We start from the raw sequence: 23,188 nt of genomic DNA on the forward strand, positions 1-23,188 counted from the left end.
GCAGATTCTCTGAGATGCATTGTTCATGAGCCCTATATCTGAACTGGACCCATCATGGTTCCTGCCTGTTCACATTTCTTTTTTCTATATAGCACGATAAAGTTGTCTGTAGACATAGTACACTCTGCATATCGAGCAATATCAAGGACATCCATTTGTATATAAAGTAAATACCCCCTAGGCTAAGTTACAAATGACTGGCTGGAATCATCAGGTAACATGCACATTTACAAAGATGCATGAAATAACTTTTTTTTTACTAGCATAAAAACTGCAGCCTCTCTTCTCTACTTCCAGTCGGCACATTTCATTTTGTAAATGCTTCCACCACACTACACTGAAAGGATGTGTTGTGTAGAAATCATGATTTTATCAATATAAGAACAATGTAGCGCTAATCATCAGTAAAAGGTTCTCAGAAAGATTAAAAAGTCCATGTAAAGTCCCAATATGATCAGATGAAAAATGTAGCGAATCCGTGATACCACCACCAGACACCCAGTTCACACTGACCCTTACCACATAACGATGATCCCCATGACAGAGATCCCAAATGCCAAAAATAGACTCAGTAGGACTCGATATGTATTCTGGATAATATGCATCCTTCTCTGGAAGTCTCAGGTCAGTAGTCACAGGTATGTAGGGAATGAAGCACAAAGCAGTATCATAGCGCAGACCATTTATTAACCAGATCAAAATAATAGATTAAAAACACTTACAAGGATCCAATCATAACGAGCATGTAAAGCAGTCCAAATTGTTTCCAAGCATGTTCCGCCACGGCATTCCACCAAAATGATGGCCGCCACGTCTCCTCACTGTGGGCGAGCGTGTCCACTGTGTGTCCACTTTATTACCAACTTCTGAAGTTTGTATGTTTGAAGCTTTGAATTTCAGTTAGCACAGCAATTTTCTTTATTATCGATGATTTTATCAATGTTGGTATTGGCTGCAGCAACATAAGTTATTCTGATTTTTTTTTTTTAAAAGCGTATCAAATAGCCTAATTCCCACAAAAATTATATGCAGATTTGTGAAACACTACCCCACTTTTGTAAATATATATTAAATCTTTTTATTATTACTGTATATAATGGAGCCAAATTCTGTGGGTCTTTACAGAGTAAATAGAAACATGATTGTTAATGTAACACCATGCATTTGGACAGTTTTGGGTTTTATTGCTGATGTACTATCAATGAAAATTGGTTGGGACAACAAAATGGCTGCTTCCTATACATGTCAAGGTAATGTAGCAGTCTATGGACTGTGTGACACATGTATTATAGTTTTATTTTTACTACTTTAAAAAACACTAATTTATTTTCTTTCTTCCTATGCAGAGTGCCGTGTCATGAAGGGAAACCCCCCTCCGCAGACACCAAAATCAAGTTCTGCAGGTGTGAAGAGTGCAGCCAAAAGTCCAGCACCACAACGCCGCAGCAAATCCCCTGCCGATTCAGGTTAGTAAAATTACTGAATCATTTCTGACATAAGGATATTGTATATGTCCACATCACAAAATGCCAACCCACATTCACAGGGTATCAGCAAGAGGCCACACCTTGAGGGTCTTTCTAATACTTTTGCACTTCAATCTTTTTCTGACTGAAGAAGGATGGCAGAACAGGACATAGATGTGTTGGGACCCCTATACAGCACATATGTACACACAGGTGCATACACACATATTGTAAACATATACAGCTTTCATCTATAGTATATATGGGTGCACACACATTAGGGTTGATTTGGGCTCCTTTCACACGGTCCGCTCCATTGGCGGACTCTGTGCTGCTCAACGGGGGATCGATACACTGATCCCCGCTGAGCAGGCAGGTGACAGCTCCCTCTCAGCTCTGTGTGCGGAGAGGGAGGTGTCAGAGCCCCGCTGCTATCTATTGGGAATCGGATGACAGCTGACCGCCTGTCTGCTCTCATCCGATCCCCTGGACGGATGGAAAATAGGGTTTCCATCCGTCCGGATTTCATGGACAGGATCGGATGCGGATGGCAGCGGGTGTCAGCGGACATGTCACCGCTGACATCCGCTGTCCAATAGGGATGCATGGAGGATCCGATCAGATCCGCCTAAAAAACTGAGAGGCGGATCTGATCGGATCGTTCGTGTGAAAGGACCCTTACTCAAACTGAAGAGTAGAACATCTTGTGCAGCTGTGCATGATAGGCAATCAGCTTCTAACTTCAATTTTTGAATTAAGCTTTGACAAAAAAAACTGGAAGCTGATTGGTTTTAATGCAGAGCTGCACCAGATTTTGCACTCTCTAGTCTTAGTAAATCGACCCCACACACTCTCACTCAAACATTCTTTATGTGAACACAGACTGGAAATGCATAGGCACATATTATATATATATATATATATATTGATATATATATTGATATATATATTGATATATATATATATATATATTGATATATATATATATATATATATATATATAGATAAAGTTATGCATATATACACTAATATATTCCATTTGCTATATACTGTATACTATGTGATAATATCTAGGGATCAACCAAAGTTCAGGATCAGTAAAAAGTCAACTCTGATTTCCATGAGCTGTGGCTAATTGAGTATTTTATAGGCCTTTGTAGCACACTTTTAAGGCCCTTTGTGCATCTCTCAGATGCAGTGCTTTATGGTAATGCACATCAAAGCATGTGTTACTGCAACAGACATGGCTGCACATTTTGTGCTTTAGTGTGGTGCAGTGCCCTTCATTTTGAATGGCACCTTGATGTACTAAGGCAACACACCTCTGATGCACATGCCCTGCAGGGCAAAACAATGCACAGTAATGCACTGCATCAAGAAAAAAGCTACATGTATGTCTTTTGTCCATACTAGTGCATTTTCAGCCCTTTCAAAACAAAAAGACAGCATTAAAGCAAATTAACATGCGTGTGTTAGTGCAATACACAACAATTGAAAACTATGAATGGGCCCTCTATATTATTTCACATAAGGCAAAGAGTAATGTGTCACATAATCCCTAACAAGTAATCAGTTCTTAATTGTCATGTAGTTGCTGTAGGTTACTGAGATTTGCACATCAATATGGCTCTTACTGAGCATAGCCTTTAGTTCAGTTTTCTTCAGGAATGATTTCTAAATACATACCCTAAGCCCTCATGCACACAGGGTGTTTATTTAACTCTCCTAGAAGCCAGCAAAGTTTTTGCAGAAAAAATGCCCGATGCTTGTAAACATGTCTAAGGGCTCATGCACACTGCATCTCAAAGAAGCTCAATGAAGCTGCTCTTACAGGCTGTTAAACTTTTTTGAGACCTATTTTTTTATTTTTTTTTTGCCTGGAAACCTCCATGTTAGCCAATGTGTCCATGCACACTATGGCATATACAGGCATATGAGCTTACAGGCAAGAAAAACCCCACCAAACTCGTGTTTTTGAGAGGGGCTTTCAAGCAGAAAAGACACCTAAGCACCCAAAAATGTGCAAAAAAAGCACACAAAAAAAAATGAGCTGAGAAGAGGGTTTGTGAAAAAAACGTACAATAAAAACGCACAAAAGAGCACAAAAAAGCAAAAGCTTCTTCAAGCTTTTAGGCAGAAAAATAAAAAGCTCTAGTGCCTGTAAAAGCAGCTTTTTTTTTTTAGCTGGAGTTTTCGTGAGCCCTAGCTTTTAGGAGCTTTTACAGGCGTCAAGCTCTTGGATGTTAATTCATTTTATTGGCCAGACTAAATCATTTATTCTGGTCATTGAAATTACTTAATGCTCAAGCGCTAAACACACCTAGTGTTTAGGCACTTTTAGCAGCTTTTAGTAGCATCAAACTTTTTTTCTGCCAAAACTCTGCTGCCCTGGACACACAGGCAGTGGGGTTTGCCTGCCTCTAAAAGCCCCTGCCACTAAACGCTGCTAAAAGCCTATGTGAGCATGGATACATAGGCTAACGAACAGGGGAGTTTGGAGGCAGGAAAAAAATGCCAGATGCCCCTAGAAGCAGCTGTAAAAATGTCCAGTGTGCATGAGGCCTAAAGCCCGGTTGAAGTCTCACAAAGTTGTATCTTTTTACAGTCCTGTTCCTTCATATGTCTTGATTTTGCAACTCATTTTTGCCTTGAAAATTCTTCAAATCTTTTTCTTTGTCTGCTTAGGCTTTTTGTACAGTTGCAATAATTACGAACACACATTAAAGTGCCTACCAATTTAACGCATTGTTTATGTGTTTCTGATGCTTTTGTGGTGATTTTTTGAAGCTTTAAAGAAGAAGTAGAGCCAAAGTTTTTTTGGCTGTACATCTCCTATGGATCACAGGAGTGCAGCTCATTCTGACCCATCACTCAGCCGGCAGCTGTGCCACTTGGAGACTGATCTAGCCACTTCTTCCCCTCCCTAGCCTAGTACTCCAGTGAGCGATGAAGGGGCAGAGCAGAGAGCAGGTGACTGACAATCACAGATCTCTGTTCAGAGCGAAGGGGAGAACTGAGCAATCAGCAGTCCTTGATCGCTCAGTTCTCAGTGCAGAGGCAGCGTGGCACAGATGTAGCATTAGACTGATACTACATCCACCTGAGAATATATATATATTTTTTTGTAAATTCTATACTTTTTTAATGAAACTTGGAAAATGCCTTGTGTGTTTGTGTTTTCTCTTTGTTTTAAAGGGAGAGTGGTGTCAAATGGAAAGTGATGATGAAGTTGCTAGATCTGGTGTTGGTGTGGTATCTGGTGTTTTTGGTTTGGTGGCTCAGTAGCACCCCTACGCATCAGTTTCTTGGCTTATTAGTACCCCTGCTCAGCAGATCTTCAGTGTTCTGGCTTAGTAGATCTCCCGCTCAGCATTTCCCCATCTCACTAGTACTCCCAGTTTAATAGATACCCCACTCTGCACTTTCCTGGCTCAATAAATCCCCTGCTTAGCATTTTCCTAGTTTAGTAGTACACCCCCCCCCCCCCCCGAGCTCAAGGGCACAATATCCCTCCCATCTTTGCTCAGTAGCCCCCCTGCTCAGTAGTGGCCCATCCACTCATTAATACATTCCCCATACCCCCTCCTCTCCTTTTAGATGTACATTACCACTTCTCAAGCTCATTGCTCAGTAGTACATTTCCACCCCTTCTCCCCCACTATGGTAAACAAGTTAGTGAGCAATTTGCAATGCAAACTCAACAGTGTGTACAGGACTGTAAGGTATCCATATTATTTAGTGAGGAGGTGGTTTGCTTTGCATTCAGAGCACTATAAAATTAAAATGCCACATCTTGAAGCAAGTGTAAATGAGGCCCTAGTCATAATATTGCTTGCTGCCCCTCATCCACTGTGCTATATTTACTGCTCTAACATGAGACATTTGTTTGCATTATCAGATAATTTGAATAAAAAGTTCCTTCTAACTCTAGGGTATTGCTGAAAATGAAGTAGGAAACAGTAATAAATAACAGAAGTGGATTAAGCCTGGATGAGCTGTTCTTTGTACTATATTTCATATTTCAGTACAACATGACTGGTGTTTCTACAATAAACAATGCTGTTTATTTGTATTGAACTTTTTCATTTGCATCATGTCTATTTTTGAAGCTACAAAGTTTCGGTTAGCAGTAGCATTATGAGATGCATAATGGAACCTGCTGCAATTAGGCCATTCATTTCCAACTCAATGCAAAATTTTTACCTGCACTATTTTTCTTAACAAATCTGTATTACCATTTGTGTGTTGTGTCACGTTTTACCACAGGTCCTTTTTTCTTTATCATATATGTGCGCTTAAGTGCCATTCAGAAAGAACAGCAACACAAACAACATACAGTATACCAAAGCATTAACATGAGTACTATGTGTTAAAACATATGCAATAATGGGTGTTACCCAGTGGCGACTGGTGCTCAAAATTTTGGGGGGGCGCAAACTGAAAAATGTAATAGGCATTGCTTTGCGGCAAAAAACGCTGTAAAAAAATTGCGTGACTTTGAGGTCGCAAAAGTGTGAAAGGGGCCTTCAGTAATTAAGGTATAGTGTGCCCCCTTTCAATGCAGAGAGACCAGCGTGCCCCCTTTCAATGCAAAGAGACCAGCGTGCCCCCTTTCAATGCAGAGAGACCAGCATGCCCCCTTTCAATGCAGAGAGACCACCATGCCCCCTTTCAATGCACAGTGACCCCCCTTTCAATGCACAGTGACCAGCGTGCCCCCTTTCAATGCACAGTGACCAGTGTGCCCCCTTCAAAACAGTGACCAGCGTGCCCCCTTCAAAACAGTGACCAGCGTACATGCCCCCTTTCAATGCAGTGACCAGCGTACATGCCCCTTTCAATGCAGTGACCAGCGTACATGCCCCCTTTCAATGCAGTGACCAGTGTACATGCCCCCTTTCAATGCAGTGACCAGTGTACATGCCCCCTTCAATGCAGAGACCAGTGTACATGACCCCTTCAATGCAGTGACCAGCGTACATGCCCCCTTCAATGCAGAGACCAGCATACATGCCCCCTTTCAATGCAGTGACCAGCGTACATGCCCCCTTCAATGCAGTGACCAGCGCACATGCCCCTTTCAATGCAGTGACCAGCGTACATGCCCCCTTTCAATGCAGTGACCAGCGTACATGCCCCCTTTCAATGCAGTGACCAGCGTACATGCCCCATTCAATGCAGTGACCAGCGTACATGCCCCCTTTCAATGTAGTGACCAGCGTACATGCCCCTTTCAATGTAGTGACCAGCATACATGCCCCTTTCAATGCAGTGACCAGCGTACATGCCCCCTTTCAATGTAGTGACCAGCATACATGCCCCCTTTCAATGCAGTGACCAGCGTACATGCCCCCTTTCAATGTAGTGACCAGCATACATGCCCCTTTCAATGCAGTGACCAGCATACATACCCCTTTCAATGTAGTGACCAGCATACATGCCCCTTTCAATGTAGTGACCAGCATGCATGCCCCCTTTCAATGTAGTTAGTGACCAGCGTGCATGCCCCCTTTCAATGTAGTTAGTGACCAGCGTACATGCCCCTTTCAATGCAGAGACCAGCGTGCGTGCGTGCCCCCTTCAATGCAGTGTGCCCCCCAACCAGTGCACTTACCTGGAGCCCTGGAGCAGTCCCGGCGGCGGCTTCTCTTCAGTCACCTGGCGTTGCGTCTCCACAAGTCCTCCCGCCTCTTCCTTGGCCAATGGCATGGGGTTTGCCTTGCAGCCAATCAGGAAGTGCGTATCGGACGCGCTCCCTGATTGGCCAGGAGGAGGATCCATGTGACAATAGCGAATTTTCATTCGCTATTGTCACACAATGGGTGGGCTCGGGACGCACTGCTCTGTGCTCCGGGTTCACCCTTTGCATCGCCCTATTAGAGCCTCTGGCTCTAATCAGGTGATGCAAAAAAAAAAAGCCCCCATTGAACTCCATGCGTTCGGCGCCCCTGCATGTAGATTAGGGGGCCGGACGCATGGATAGGGGGGGCGCCCCTGCTCACCCAACGAACCGGCCCCCACTAGTGTTACCACAACCCACAAGTGTAAATCTACCCTCAAATGACACAGGATTTACCAGTCGTAAACTTTGTCGGATGAGATGGAAGAGGCATACATTTTCCACCATAGCTGAATTACTGGGTCAGGTGCTTTTCCTTTATATTAGGTCCCATTCAAACTGACAAAGATACACATGGATTGCCATAGTACATGCAAAAATAATACAAGTGTTTGTTTGTTTTTTTGGTGCATCAGATTGGCCAAATCAATCACAATCCTGCCTGGTCAGTACATAAACATGCATCATGCACACAGGCATTGATTTAGGCCTCTTTCACACTTACGGACCGCTCATTTCATCAGTTCAGTCAAGTTTTTTTGTCATCAGTTTTTTTTTTTTTTTATTCAACATTAGTTTTTCATCTTTTGACATCAGTTTTTCATCCGATCTGTTTATTTTTTTAACGGATGAAAAATAGGGCTTTCATCCGTTCAAAAAAGGGATGTTGATGGAAGCGGATGTAAATGAATGATCATCCATTTACATCTGTTTTTCTATAGGAATGCATTAATGTCCGTTTTTCATCCATCAATAAATGGATGAAAAACAGATGAAGGCTCCTTATGTGTGAAAGGGACCTTACTAAAACTGAAGAGTGCAAAATCTGGTGCAGCTGTGCATAGAAACCAATCAGCTCCCAGTTTTTTCTTTTTGTCCAAGCTTAATTGAACAAGCTGAAGTTAGAAGCTGATTGGCTGCCATGCTCAGCTGCACCAGATTTTGTACTCTCCAGTTTCAGTAAATCAACCCCACAGTAACTTGGCTAAGGTCATTTAGCCAGTTGTGGTCGGCTAATTAAAGATGATTAGAAACTGCGAGTATGGATAAAGTCGGTGTGGTGTGCCGGAACCGACGTAGGGGGTAGGCCTGTAAATAAAAGTGGGCCCCCCGAGGGATAGTGTAGCAATAAAAAAGGGTGAAGGTGGGTGGGGTGACAGCGTTGTGACGCGGCAAGCAGGGAGGGGAGGAGCAGCGTCTTAAAGGCACGCTAGCTCCTCCCACAAAGAAAAAGGCCTGCGGCCTAACACTTGTGGTCGGCTAATTAAAGATGATTAGAAACTGCGAGTATGGATAAAGTCGGTGTGGTGTGCCGGAACCGACGTAGGGGGTAGGCCTGTAAATAAAAGAGGGCAAAAAGGAAGCAGTAAACACACTTAAACATGACACAACTATGATACACGATACTTGAAGGCTAACCTTACCTCCTTCCCCGGTTGTGGGGTGTAAGCGTGGAAAACAGCTGATTCCCACCGCCCTGGTTTTTTTTTTTTTTTATTATGTGCCCTGGCGTATTGGCACTAGCAGCAGCTGAAGCCGCCCCTGTTCTGAATGAATGTCCGGAATGCGATGAGGGGTCCCAGCCTAATTCAATGCACAACGAGCGAAAGTAAAATATAAATCGAGTAGTGGTTAGGGGACTACCTGACAGGGAGAATAGCGGAGAGCAGAGAGCAGCTGGGAGTGTCCTGAGTTGGTAGATGTTCAGGATTCCAATTGGGCACCAGTTATCCTCAGACGGGTAGAAGGGGATGCCAACGGATGGTATGTCTGCCCAGCCTTTGAACGTCGAGGTGAAAGGACAGTGGTCCTCTACCTACCTAAAACCTCTTTGAGGAGGCTTAATTGCCTATCTGACTGGGTAGCAAAGGTGAAATCCCGGGACTAAGGAACCCATGGAGGCTAAATAAATGGAGGTTGATGACTTGGTTTGTATGAGGTTCGAAAGGCGATGTGTCCAGTACGCCAGAAAGGTCCAGAATTTCCCATCTATGGGCAAACGTTTGTAGTCTCGTGAAGATCTACCTTGCAAAACCTTTAGTACATCCTTCGCCGGGCAAGCCCTGAGAAAAGGAGAAAGGCTTGGAACAGATGACAAGGCGTGGATTGTATTCCAGACAAAGTAAAGTTTGAACGTATTATATGAAAGTCTGAGCTGAAAGGTGGCAAAACAGCGAATGCGACCATGGTTTAACTGAACGACCGTGTAAGACGAATTCTACTGAGGACCTTGGGAGATGGTCGTGGCTCTGTCGTTAGCCCTCCTGGTGTTCGCAGACAAGGCTACCCGAGACAATTGACACTGTGAGCAAAATCCGGGCTGGCCCAGGATCAACTTGACGAATTTGGGGAACTCGTGATGTGTACGCAGATGAGGAAGAACTGAAAGGTGGCCGCCAACCAGGTCAGCCAGCGAACTAGCCTCATGATCAAGGAAGATGAACGGCCCTTGATTATGTCGCAGGCTGCTTAGTTGACACTAACACTTCACAGCCATACCTGTCCAGGATATGCCCCCATGCAACCGCCGCCGTCACTATGGGTAAATTCCGAATAAGGCCGAAGTCTCGTGAGAGGCAGGTAAGCCAAGAGACTCTGCCGGCCAACAAACACCTAACCAAGAGTTAATATGTAGCTGCAACCCGGTACCGGCAGCTGCGTCCGTCCAGACACTGGGGATTGGGCGGATCACGGTGGAATGAACATGGAGACCCCAATACCAGTGTACCAGGAATCTGTTGGGGAATCTGAGTGACCAAAGTTCATCTGCAAGGCCCGGTATTAAGCCCAACGGCCTAGAAATAAATGACCTACCTTGGGGAATAATACGCATGACGAAGTTCAAAGAACCTACCAGAATGAATATCCTTACGAGTAAAAGTTCCCACTTGTAGGACCTTGACTACGTCCTTGCGAAAACGCCCGAGCTTGACCACGGGGAGACTAGCCTGCGTGGTGTTGAAAACAAGTGTGATGCCTAAGAGGACTAGTCTAGTGGTGGGTACAGCAGTCCTGTTTAGTGACAGGGGGATGCCTAAGGTAGTACAGTGCTACAGTGACTTTGACTGCCAGGGTTGCAGTCGCTATGTACGACCAACAGGAAATCAACCACGTGATGTAACATCGTGGGGCACCTCGAGAAAAAGAGGAGGAACCAGCAGAGAGTCTCAGCAAATCTGTAGAATCTTCTCGGGCTACTCTAGGCCCCAACGTGGGACTAACAGCAAAGTAACCTTCTTCTGCCCTTGACACCATGAACATGCCATAAGGAGGGACGAGGGGTAACACATCAAAGGCGTAGGAGTAATCGGACTAACTGAGCCATACGCCCTACCTGCCTTCAAGATTGCTTGAATGGCATTAACCACGGTGAAATAGTAACAAGAGAATTGGTAGATGGAATGAGGGCAAATACGGCTCAAGTTAGTGGACGGACCAAGAGCAGACAGCTTGATGACAAGATGTTTATTGGAATATGCGCTGGTGGCTATCCCAACTGAGCTTGTGCGCCCGGAGGCTTGGAAGGCACATGGATTTGGCATGGGCCCCGAAAGCATATGGAACAGACGTATAGTCTGCAGGTGCTAAAATTACAGGCACCTCCATTAAGGTTATTGCGTAATTGAGCCAAATAAATGACGGGGCGACCAAGCTTGTCCCTTAGGCTACGTTGATCAGGCTTACTAGCTCCCCCCTGAGGAACCAAAAAAGGAGGGATCGGCCTCCGAGGGGCACAGGTCGGCAGTATGAGAGGTGGAAGAGCAGACTGCCCAAGATGGGGGCACTAAGCCTGCAAAACTTGAAAAAATATTTATCGAGCCCAAGAGGCTCCAGTGAGAACGGACGTTAAACTGGGCCAGGGCTGCCAATGCTTGCTGATACAGACTTGTGGAAGTCGTAGAACAAGAAAACCCCCCGTACTAGAGGCCCAAGTCAAAACCTAATACCTTCCCGGCATTGCAGACGCGCGGAGCGCGCAACGTCCCTGTGATGCCGAAGGCTAGGACAAAATCTGGTATGGAAGCTTGTTGAGTCTTGGGTCTCTGGCCTTCGTCACGATGGCCAAATCCCCGTAATTGTACACCCAGTTTCCTACAACGTCTTGGAGGCAAATGGTAAGGAAACCAGATACATGTCCTACCCCTCTAAGATGTCCTTGTGGAGGCTGGGGGGACCACGTGTGCTGGGGTAAGGACTGGGGAAGCAGAAGGGGAGAAAAGGCGAGGCTGGGGGCCTGCTCTGTCAGCTGTTAGGAGCGAGAGCCTGTAACGGCTTAGAGGGAGGTGAGACCATGTGGGATGGCCAGCGTTTCCAGTTAGGACAGTTTGATAGTAGTGATCACGAAATGGTGTCTAGCGTCACTTGTAAGTCCGTCCTTGCCCCCCCCCCCCCCCCGAGAGCTGGTACCCAGTCCAGGATCCCCGGGATGTGCTGGGAGCCGTTTGCAGAATACAGCCTTCTTGCCGTAGCTGAAAAAAGGGGGGTGCCCCTGTGGTGCAAAACAGACGAAATCCTGGGGATGGACCAGGGTCTTAAAAGGAGGCCTGGCATGGAAGGTTCTCAGAATTCCCTAGGGGTACAAGTTCTCGCAGGGGAGGTAGGCCTAGCGGGTGTGCCCGGGGGAGACGACCCTTCACCTACTTGACTGCTTGAGACATGCTGAAAGAGAAAATAACACACAAAGGAAAACTTGGTTAAACAAACACTGTTGAGATAAAACAGAACTGGCTGACTAACTAGTGCCGAGGCGAAAAGCTGACTACCCCGTGACAGGTGAGGCCCTGCTAGTTGCCGAGCGGCAGGTGAGAGGCTCTATCTATGATTTGGTCGTGGGGCACGAGCCACTAGCGTGGTGGCGGGGGGTTGGCCTCTCGGTGACGGTAAAAGAATTAAAACGTGTGGCCGTGACAGGTGAGGCCCTAACTATGACCCCAAGAGGTGGGTGGATGCGAGGCACTAACTATGATTTGGCCCGAGGGCGAAAATCTCCGTGTTGAGATTGGGGAGTTGGCCTCGCGGGACCAGCTACCAGGGAGACTAAGGCCAGCGCCTAGCCCTAAATAGCCAGTTCTCTAACCCTATACGGGGGCTTGATGAAGGGGTAGTGCAACATACCAGCGAAGAAGTAGTAGTAGTACACACGGTAGTAGCATAGGTAGTGTAGTAGTATGAATGCGGTAGCGATAGTGTTAATAGTCATGTAGTGTAGCAGCGTATGCCGTAGCACAGGCGGTAGAACAGCGTTTAGTAGTGATGAAAAAATAGTGTCTAGTAGTAAATAAGGCAGAAATAGTATCATCAGTGATGTAGCGTGGCCGTGTAGCAGTGACCACAGTAGTGACATGCGTAGCATGTATGGCAAGGTACACGTAAGGTAGTGGTATTGGCCGCGCATCCGTAGGTGTAGGGCAGTAGCGCGTGTGGTAGTAATTGATGCCATGGTGCATACAGTAACGGCATGGCAGTGTAACGGTATGCAGTTTAGTTGTGGTATTAAACAGTATAGTCGTGTAGTTGTAACCAGTGGAACACAGAAATAGGAGTGTGGCGGCACGTATAGCAACAGTCCAAGAGGTAACAGTAGTGTAACAGTAACATAGCGGCAGTACCCATAGTATCAGAGTAGCAATACCTATAGTAACAATAGTTTTTTTTTTTTTTCTCTTTGAAGTAGCAATACTCATAGCAAAGTAGTATTAGCAGAGTAGCAGTACCCCTAGTAACAACAGTATTAAGTAGCAGTACCCAAAGTAACAAAAGTATAAGAGTAACAAACCCATAGCAAGTATTAGCAGTAGCAGTACCCCTAGTCACCAATAGTATTAGAGTAGTACCCATGGTAACAAGCAGTGTCCATAGTAGGGCAACAGTACATATAGTAGAAATAGTAATAACAGCATAGAAGTACACAGCTAGTAACAGTGGTAAAGACAGAGAGTGTAGTAAGAAGCAGGGCCGTGGCCTGGTGCAGGCAAGGCAGAACAAGACCCCCAAAAAAAAAAAAACCCTCGTATGCAGCATGCCGTGGCCTGGAGCAGGCAAGGCAGAAATCAAGCCCCCGCAGGAAACCCCCCCAGGAAACCCCTCCCCCCCCCCTCCCAGCGGTACCTGCCACCCGGCGCGGCCGGATGGATGGACGGGCCGCCCGAGCGGAGGATGATGGTGCAGGAGGCTGGCAAGTTGGAGGCAGGCCGGAGGGAACCTGCGGCAGTGGCGGGGGTGTCAGCGGAGTCGGCGGTGCCATCTGGAGTCGGCGGTGTCAGCGGGAGTCGGCGGTGCCATCTGGTGCCAGCGGGAGTCGGCGGTGTCAGCGGGAGTCGGTGGTGTCAGCGGGAGTCGGCGGTGTCCGCTGCACATCCCGCGGGGCCTGGGGGACCGGAAGTTCGGCTGTCCGGTGACAGCGTTGTGACGCGGCAGGCAGGGAGGGGAGGAGCAGCGTCTTAAAGGCACGCTAGCTCCTCCCACAAATAAAGGTCTGCGGCCTAACACTTATACAATTTGTATAGGGACTTTGGATATAAAGTCCTATATTTTTCATTAGCTCATTAAGTCACATACTTTTTGCTGTGATTTGGATTTGTTCATAGACTTTTTACTGTCCTTTGGAGGGATGTTCTGTAGGGCTTTATAGTGAGCACTTCACTATATTTGAACTGGCAACAGTAAATATTGCATTATGTGACTGGACAATTATGTTTTAGTGTTTCATGTGAACTTTGTGATGAAAAAAAATATTTTTCTTTATAGCTAAAATTATTGTGAGACATATTTTTGTATGACTTTGTTTAGTCTAGACCAATAAAATGTCACTCCGAATGAAATCCTTCTGCTTGTGGTTAGAAAAGATTGTACTTCCACATTTTACTTGATAGATTCGTAATTAAAATGAATTATGCATGATGTTTCTTAATTATTTATAAGAAGTCCATATGTCTTGCAGCTTAGAGCTTACCATTTCCTTCCTTTATTTGACCCATCTATGTCATTCTTAAATGAAAAAATGGGGAAAACATAGGTTTAATGTGTACTAAAGAAAAAAAATTGGATTATATAGGACTAAAAACTTGTCCCCCTCAGAAAAGGCATTATCATTTCTGTCATGGTTTGGGTTTGAGAATGGAACTGTTCACTTTCAGGGTTGGTACTGAAAAGACCAAATAGTAAATATTGTATTGTATATGGCTAATAGCCATAATACCCGAATCAGTATATGAATCTCTTTTTTTTTTTAAATGTTGACAGAAAATCATTTACACCTGTTGCACTCAGGTGTCCCAGTCAGCAGATCTCCACAAACATGTGCAATGCCCTCCTTCAGCATATAGTCCTTTTTGTTTTTCTAATCATTTTTTATTTATTCTATATGCCTTTCTATGTCTTTCCACTTTTACACGCAGGCCAGGGTGCCCAGCAAAAGTTACAGTGGTTTAGACAAACCAAATAACACTGCCAGAGGTGTTTACAGTGGTCAGCTCTTAATCAAATGGTTTAAAAAAATTTTTTTCAAAAGAATAAAAATCATGTTGGTGTAACTGCTTAAAAAGTTTAGCTGGAGCTTTGCTTAAATGTATTTGTTGCCTACTTAAATTTAATTGAAAATGACATGTCCACAGGGTGACAACTTTGCTGTGTAATTTCACTGCAGGTCTAAAGCTGGATACACACTATACATTTCTCTTTAGATTTTTTCTTTTAGATTTACCAAAACCATATAATATGAGGTCAAATCTAAACTCTTTCAATTTGTATGGAATCAGACAGGCCCCTGCACTATATAGTTGAAGGTAAATCTAAAGGAAATCTAACAACAAAAGTTGTATGGTGTGTATCCTGCTTAACATCATAGTCACCCTGTTAAAGTGGAAACATAACAGATGACCGGTTACTGGGGGCACTCAAAAAGACAAAAACTGCTATGGTAATGCTAGTTTGACAGAGACTACGTTAGTAGATAACTTTGGGCCGGTTCACACTGGATGCCATGCGGATTCCGCACCGCATCAGAATCGCAGGCAGTTCACACTACTGTCCTCTGCGAACTGCTGCAAGTGTCAATATAAAAGTAATGACAACCCCAAATCGGTTTGCAGAACGCAGTGCAAATTGTGAAATCGAACAGGAATCGGATCGCATAGGTGTGAACAGTCATGTGAGTTGATTCTGGTGCAGACAAAAAAAAATGTCCTGCTTGAGTTTGGTCCCAATGTGATGCGAATTCAGCCATGCAGTTTGTATGGCTAAATTTGCACTGCACAGACATCGAATGTGATCTGCACAGCAATGCAGTGCGAATCACATGTCATGTCTGGCATCACACCAGTGTGGACCGACCCTTTAGTAGATCCTTGGAAAGAGGTGGAGGTTGTAATTCCAAATAAACAGGTAGCTCTTCTACCTGCAGTGTTCTCAGGGGCAGAAATGTTGACAGGGCCATAGCACTAGTTAAAGTCCTGTCAATTTTTATTGTACATGAAGAAATTCTCATCTCATTTAGGGGGCTCAAAATGCCAGCAATAATGGGAGATGAAACTGGACAAGCAATACTGCATAAAAAAATTATAAGGGCCGGTTCACATCATAGAAACACAGTCTACATTTTTGATGCATTTTGGTGTATTTTTCTTCACCTTAAAAAAGTACATGTGTGTTCCAGTGTGTTTTTACTGCGTTTAGGTGCGTTTCAGTGTGTTTTTGATGCATTTTACAGCGTTCCAGTACAGTTCAGTGCAAAAAAAAATGCAGCATGTTCTACTTTTTTTCTGGAACTGGAATGCACTGGAACTGACCACACTGGTGTGAACTATGTTATTGAAAACCATATAACCTATCCATACATTTTTATGCAGAAGAAAAGCACACTGGGCTGCATGTGGTGTGGTGTGGACTGGCCCTAAGATTTGTAAAGGTCCGTACACACGTACAGATTGTCGGGCGAAAAGCTTCGGCCGACGACCGATCGGCCGATTGTAGGCTTGTTAGTATGATGCTTCCGACAGCCGACAGCGCACTTTCGGCCGAACAGAATCTGTTGTGCAAGCATTAAAATTTTTGTATGCCGACACCAGAGCGGCCGATTGTTCGCCAGTCAATACAGAATTTGGCCGACAGACAGCAGATTTGCAAGACTGGGCATGCTCAGAAAAGAAAAAACACACGGAAAGTTAACCATTACATGACATCACTTCTGCAGTCGGCTGTAGTCGGCGGACAAAATTCTTGTGCAGTCTTTTGCACTTTTCAACAGACACGACAGCCCGGGGACAAAAGACAGCCGATCTACACGTGTGTACGGGGCATAACTATAACTGTCTTACCAATTACAGTTGAAAATCTTATGCTTTTATTTGCAGTATTTATTTTTCAATGATAATGTTAGTGATAAGTTGTAATAAATATATACACAGTATATGCATACTGTATATCTATTGTGACAGTGCTAGGCCCTACCACTGTAAGCATAGGGAAAAGCAACACAGGATTCTTACTAATGCAGAGTGTGGGGCTCCAGAGTAGTGTCTCTCAGAGAGGAAAACAAGGTATTCAGTATTCTCAGGTTTTTTTAATCCTGGATCGGGGGGCTGGAACTTGAATGCCTGCAAAGTGTCTTGGGTGGACGAAGCCTTCAATTCTGTGTCAATCAAGGTCTTATTAGAGACCTGCAGGCTGTGTAAGGGTACAGGTGTGTACACTCGTTATAAGCGAGGCTTGGCCATAGCTCAATGCTCCAGCCAGGAGGAAGGTGTGCGATCCTGTTAGGAGACAGAAGAAGTGACTGTGGGATTGATTTACTAAAACGGAAGAGTGCAAAATCCAGTGCTAGTGTGCATTGTAGTCAATCGGCTTCTAACTTCAGCTTGTTCAATTAAGCACTCTTCAGTTTTAGTAAACCAACCCCAGTGCTCCATTTTGGAGAGAGTTGGGGTGGCTATGTGAGTTTGGGAGACAGAGAAAGCTGGGACAACTAGGCAAATCCAGGGGCCTGAGGGAATCTGTAACTTTCAGGGGGGTGAAATCCCGGAGTTTCAAGAGAAGCTCTTTTGAAACGCCAGGAGTGGGTCCGTTACAGCAGGGAGCTGTGACTACAGGCTGGGTGAGCCAGGAAAGTCCAGAGAGCCAGGAGAAGCTAGATAAGATGGTCTAAGGGGCCAGTGACAAGAGCAGCGTTGCTGCTGAAAAAAGAGCCAGGTGGCTTGGTATTTTTTTGTAACCTGTTTTCCTGTAGGAAACTGAAACACCTGCATGTGCAACTTTTAGCTTTCATTCAAATAAAAGCGGGCTGGCAAGTTTGGATTGCATGGTCTCACTTAAAAAGATGCTTCCACCACTGAGCCAATGATCCCCCCACATCAAACTATATATATATATATATATATATATATATATATATATATATATATATATATATATATACAATTTGCAATTTGATTATTATTATTATTTTGATTTGCCTATAGTTCAGTTTTGGGTGGTGTTCTGCCAGTGTGCTTCTAAACTCCAGCATGCAGCAGTTTGAGTGTGCTATACATGGGGTGCAGAGATAAGCATACTTCTAGAAGTGCCTTGCTACTGCACTGAAAACTACTGTACAGTTTAAATCAGTGCAAAAATATCAATAAAGTGTTTGGTTTGCCAATGCTTGTATTAAATGTGGAAAAATACAGGCTATGCTGACTGATTTTAGGAAATGAGATGTTGTATAGAATTAGTGAAACGGACGTATATTCAACATGTAATCAAGCATAGGAATATAATGCATTCTTAAGATATTAGGCAATCCTTCAGTGATCATATTATTATATCATATCATGTCAAATAGGAAACGTGAAATATATTACTGAAGACTGACTACATATTTTATTTGCATAACTGAGTTTTTACTTTATTACTCTGTGGCAGAAGATAAGCATAAGTCAGAAGACAAGTATAAGAATACTGGTACAGCTGCAATTTCCCATTGTATGTGCCTTGAAATACTATTGTATGTCTACCTCAGTGGCAGTCATTACATTTTAGGAACTACAGATTACTGTACAATAGACTTAAAAGTGTCATATAGCTCCAAAAAAATGACACTTGCCGAGCTTGGTTCTGTTGCTTTTTGTACAAGGTAAAACATTAAAGACTAAAGGAGCAGGATCCTAAAGGAAAGGCTCAGTTTAATGATATTTAGCCAAATGTATGCATGTGGGTAGGAGTTAAAATTTCTGTTATTTTTTTTTTTTTTTTCTATGACCCCATTGGGGAGATCAGTGACCCCATGACAATAGTGGGAGTGGCAATTGTCCCCAAGACAGGAAGGCATGGACAGCAGTGAAAACATTGTCAGAGGTTCTAAGCTATCCCTGACTTACATTTTAATTGTGTCCCCCATTGGAGACCTGCTTGCTGGAAGACCTTGTATCAGTCATTCGGTAATGCTGTCTACAAAATATATCTTCTAAACGGTATTTTACATCTGTGTATCCTCTCGACTGAGCATCTGAAGTCAAGAATGAATATGGCAGTGAAGGGATGGGACTGAATACTAAGTAGAAACAGAATTTTAGTGCATTTCAAAACTGTTCTGAAACATTTGTTTCCTGCCTACCCATTAGATCAGCACAATTTAAAGTGGAATTCCAGACTAGAACTAATGGAGCTTAAAACCGCTCCCACACCCCTTCTAACTCTTATACTAACTACCCTACATAAAGTAGATGCATTTACTCATCTATTCTCAGGGTGCTCTGGTCCAATCATGTGATCGGCACCAAGTGGCCAGCTTCAGGGGACAGCTGCGCTGACAAGAGATGCCCCATAGTAAGCCTATGACATCACTGCTCAAGCCATATCCATTGTTTGTGCTTTCTCCTCTCCCCTGATGTCAGCCACTGGAGAGGTCTCTGGACCGAAGCTACCTGAGAATCGGTAAGTATATGCATCTTCCTTCTACAGGGTAGTTAGTATAGGTGTTAGAAGGGGAGGGGGTTAGTTCTAACCTGGACTTCCACTTTAATATCAACTCAACAGAGTTAGGGACTTCTGACTGGATAGAAATTGGATTGTATTGGCAGGCTTTAGCAAAACATTATTGATAAACCATATATAGATTGTAAAGTCAGATTTTGAATGATCAGCTTTAATCCCAACAGTACTCCTATTATGGCTAACGATTTTTCATACGATGCATACTGATGGCCAGTATTTTTATGGAAGAACGTTCGATAAAATGTAGAACTGTGTAATGAATGTAGAGAACGAATAGCTTTGAAATCAATTCCTTTTTTTGGCATTTGGATCAAAACCAGATATTCCATTAGAACTTGTGCACACAGGCTTCTGCTTGTATACAAGCAAAGTGTACAAAAGGTTTTACAAAGTTTTTTTAATCTTCAGCATGCTTCCAACAAGATTCAGTTAGTGCTTAATATTTCTGAATGGCCACAATCAGGGCCGCTGATAAGGCAGTACAGCCAGCCCTCCTGTACCGGGCCCCTGCGGAGCAGGAGAGCCGACTGTACTGTCTATGAGTTTCATGCTACACCAGGCAGTCAGGACAGACAAGGCAGAGGCTTGGGCGCTGCAATCTGTAACAGAGGAAGCGCGGAAACACAAATTGTTGTAGTTCTCCTGCAACTCTACATACAGAATCCAGGCAAAGACATGGTGGGGAAGGCAGACAGAAAAAAGTCAGTTTGCAGTTCACTTAGCTGTTATTTGCATACCTTCTGACCATCACAGAGGGGCACAGGGTCTGCCCAGCCACTTCTTGCACCTGGCTGAAGTGCACTGACATGGTGGCTGACTTAAGTAAAGGAAGGCTGGGAGGACAGGAGCTGCTTCTACTTTTTCTATTCTTTTTTAAATTATGTTCCTATGCCCACCATGGTCTGTGCTGACATGGAGCTAGGAGGGTGGTCTGTGCTGAGGGGAGTTTACTAATGTGTGGGGAAATCTGTACTGGGTATGGATTTTGGAGGAAAACTTTATGGGGGAATATGACCTTGGAGGGGAGATTTGTTCTGAGAGGAGGGGGTTTGGTTGTCCTGACCATTCCAATGCAGTGCAATTTTGGAACCTATTCATTTGAATAGGCTGTAAATCCCACCAGAACACACAAACCTCAGTGCACGCACTACTCTTAAAAACGCATCTGCAATACCATGCAATTTGTTTTAGGTTGCCATTAACCATACAAATGGCACCCACAACAGATCACAAGGGAAATGGTTTTCAGCACAATGCAAGGAACAAGCACAGAAAAATAAATACAATTCTAAAAAAAGAAAAAAAATTCTAAAACCTAATTGACAAAAAATGCTTGTTCACATGAGCTTTGCTATCTGAAGAGCTGTCAGCTTTTCGATTGTTCTTCAGAGAGCTTTTGACAGTTTGTGAGGAGGCATATTGCCTCCTTACCACCTGTCTTTAACAGGCAGGCCACAATCGTGCATGCAGTCGCAGGTCAATTGCAGAGCAGCACTAATCACTTAAATGGGTTCTTTTTAACAAGGGCATCATTTCTGCCATGGCTGCACAGCATCGCAGCCATGGCATGTGTCCCTAGCCACTGCCTCCCTTGCTAAAGTTACAGTTGGCAGGCAGTATAAGCACAGCTCAGCCATGGGTTTTCACCACCCCTGAACTTGTGTGAATGAGTCCTAAGGACTCATTCATCCATCTACTCTGACCCTATGAATGAGTGATTTGTTCATGCAATTGGAGCTGCCTGTTACTCTAAGGGGACACAGTGCTTTATTTATTTATTTTACAACTAGTAAACAACCTGGTTGTTAAGGAGCAGGTGGCCGCTGCGCTCTTAACAACTGATGAGTCATCAGCTGTCAGCAGGGTCCCCTGCTGACAGCTAAAAGTAAAAAAATCTATTCCCGGCAATTCCAAATTTTAGGAAAAAATGTGGTAGGGATGTATAAATGTGTAAAATCTTGTATGCAATGCTCTTAGACAAGACAAAGCTCATGTGTACAGGGCTAAATGTTTATGTTTATAACAGAAAAGACATTTTGTTTTAAAAAGGTCTCACTTCTATGACATCTAACCATTACAGTAAGTGCTGGCTCACACTGGTACGATGTGGGAACCCTGTGACTCCACTGTGGGTTTCCAAATTGCACCTGACTCGCAGGCAGTTCACACTGCCATATGTGAACAGCTGGGAGTGTCAATACAAAGTCAATTAGATTAGTTTGCATATCGCAGTGCAAACTGTGAATTCGGACAGGAATCAGATTACATAGGTGTGAACACCCATGCGATCCAATTCTGGTGCGGACCAAAAAAAGGTTCCTGCACGACTTCAGACCGAATGCGATGCATATTCAGCCATACAATCTGTATGGCTGAATTCTCATTGCACAGACATCGCATGTGATTTGCAGAACAGTGCGGTGCGAATCACATGCGACATCTGACACCGCTATAGTGTGAACCGGCACTTAATGCAGATTCATCCAGCAATAGACCCCTATTTCACAGACATTTCATTTAGAAACATGCCATCAGATGGGGTAAATTTATGTGCAACCTTCAGCGTTGGTGCTGAAGGTTACACAGATTTGGAAGTCAAGATATGTCATTGCAAATAACCACACATTTTGGGGTTTTATTATGTCTCTAGTTTATCTCTAACACAATATACAGTACTTGTACAGTATATACTAATTTCACAAAGATGCAACTTTGTTCATTCAAGTACCATTCTCTAGCAGGGAATTCAACCACAGAAATGACTTCATATTGTCTCTAGAAGCAATGCAGGGTGATGGTATTGTAATAGTTACAAATTAATCTCAGAAACAAGACAATCTAATCAGCAAGGCATGTTTTCCGGGCTTTAATTTCATGCTTGCTTAATGGAGGGGTTGGAGTAAGGAGATAAAAGCATTTCCATGAGTCTGGAAGCAATTATCCAGCAGAGATACACCATGCCAATCAGGTCCAAATTTGCATCTGCATCCCAGTAGACTTTAAAGATGGCTGTCCTAGGGAGGGCACATTTTATTCTGCAGGGGCTGGAGAGGTATACAGTCTAAAACCTAAGAATTTGATCAGCACACTAATGAGTTAATTAAAAAAAACATATACTGTGTGTGTGTGTGTATATATATATATATATATATATACAGTGGGTACAGAAAGTATTCAGACCCCCTTAAATTTTTCACTCTTTGTTATATTGCAGCCATTTGCTAAAATCATTTAAGTTCATTCTTCTTCCTCATGAATGTACACATAGCACCCCATACTGACAGAAAAACACAGAATTGTTGACATTGTTGCAGATTTATTAAAAAAGAAAAACTGAAATATCACATGGTCCTAAGTATTCAGACCCTTTGCTCAGTATTTAGTAGAAGCCCCCTTTTGATCTAATACAGCCAGGAGTCTTTTTGGGAAAGATGCAACAAGTCTTTCACACCTGGATTTGGGGATCCTCTGCCATTCCTCCTTGCAGATCCTCTCCAGTTCTGTCAGGTTGGATGGTAAATGTTGGTGGACAGCCATTTTTAGGTCTCTCCAGAGAGGCTCAATTGGGTTTTAAGTCAGGGCTCTGGCTGGGCCATTCAAGAACAGTCACGGAGTTGTTGTGAAGCCACTCCTTTGTTATTTTAGCTGTGTGCTTAGGGTCATTGTCTTGTTGGAAGGTAAACCTTCGACCCAGTCTGAGGTCCAGAGCACTCTGGAGAAGGTTTTTGTCCAGGATATCCCTGTACTTGGCCGCATTCATCTTTCCCTCGATTGCAACCAGTCGTCCTGTCCCTGCAGCTGAAAAACACCCCCACAGCATGATGCTGCCACCACCATGCTTCACTGTTGGGACTGTATTGGACAGGTGATGAGCAGTGCCTGGTTTTCTCCACACATACCGCTTAGAATTAAGGCC

The 23,188-nt window shown here is 43.9% G+C and overlaps 1 protein-coding gene across 2 annotated transcripts in view; it reads left to right on the forward strand.

Annotated features, from left to right (window-relative positions):
• Window positions 1-23,188, forward strand: part of DCX (doublecortin) — a 175,790-nt gene that overhangs the window by 140,918 nt on the left and 11,684 nt on the right. For both annotated transcript variants that reach the window (XM_082264393.1, XM_082264394.1), the window contains exon 5: window positions 1,347-1,466. In XM_082264393.1, the coding sequence (XP_082120519.1) occupies window positions 1,347-1,466 (120 nt within the window). The remainder of the gene's footprint in view (window positions 1-1,346; window positions 1,467-23,188) is intronic.

This window comes from Pelophylax lessonae (genome assembly GCF_965119305.1).
Source record: "Pelophylax lessonae genome assembly, chromosome: 7".
In the NCBI taxonomy this organism is placed as follows: Eukaryota; Metazoa; Chordata; class Amphibia; order Anura; family Ranidae; genus Pelophylax; species Pelophylax lessonae.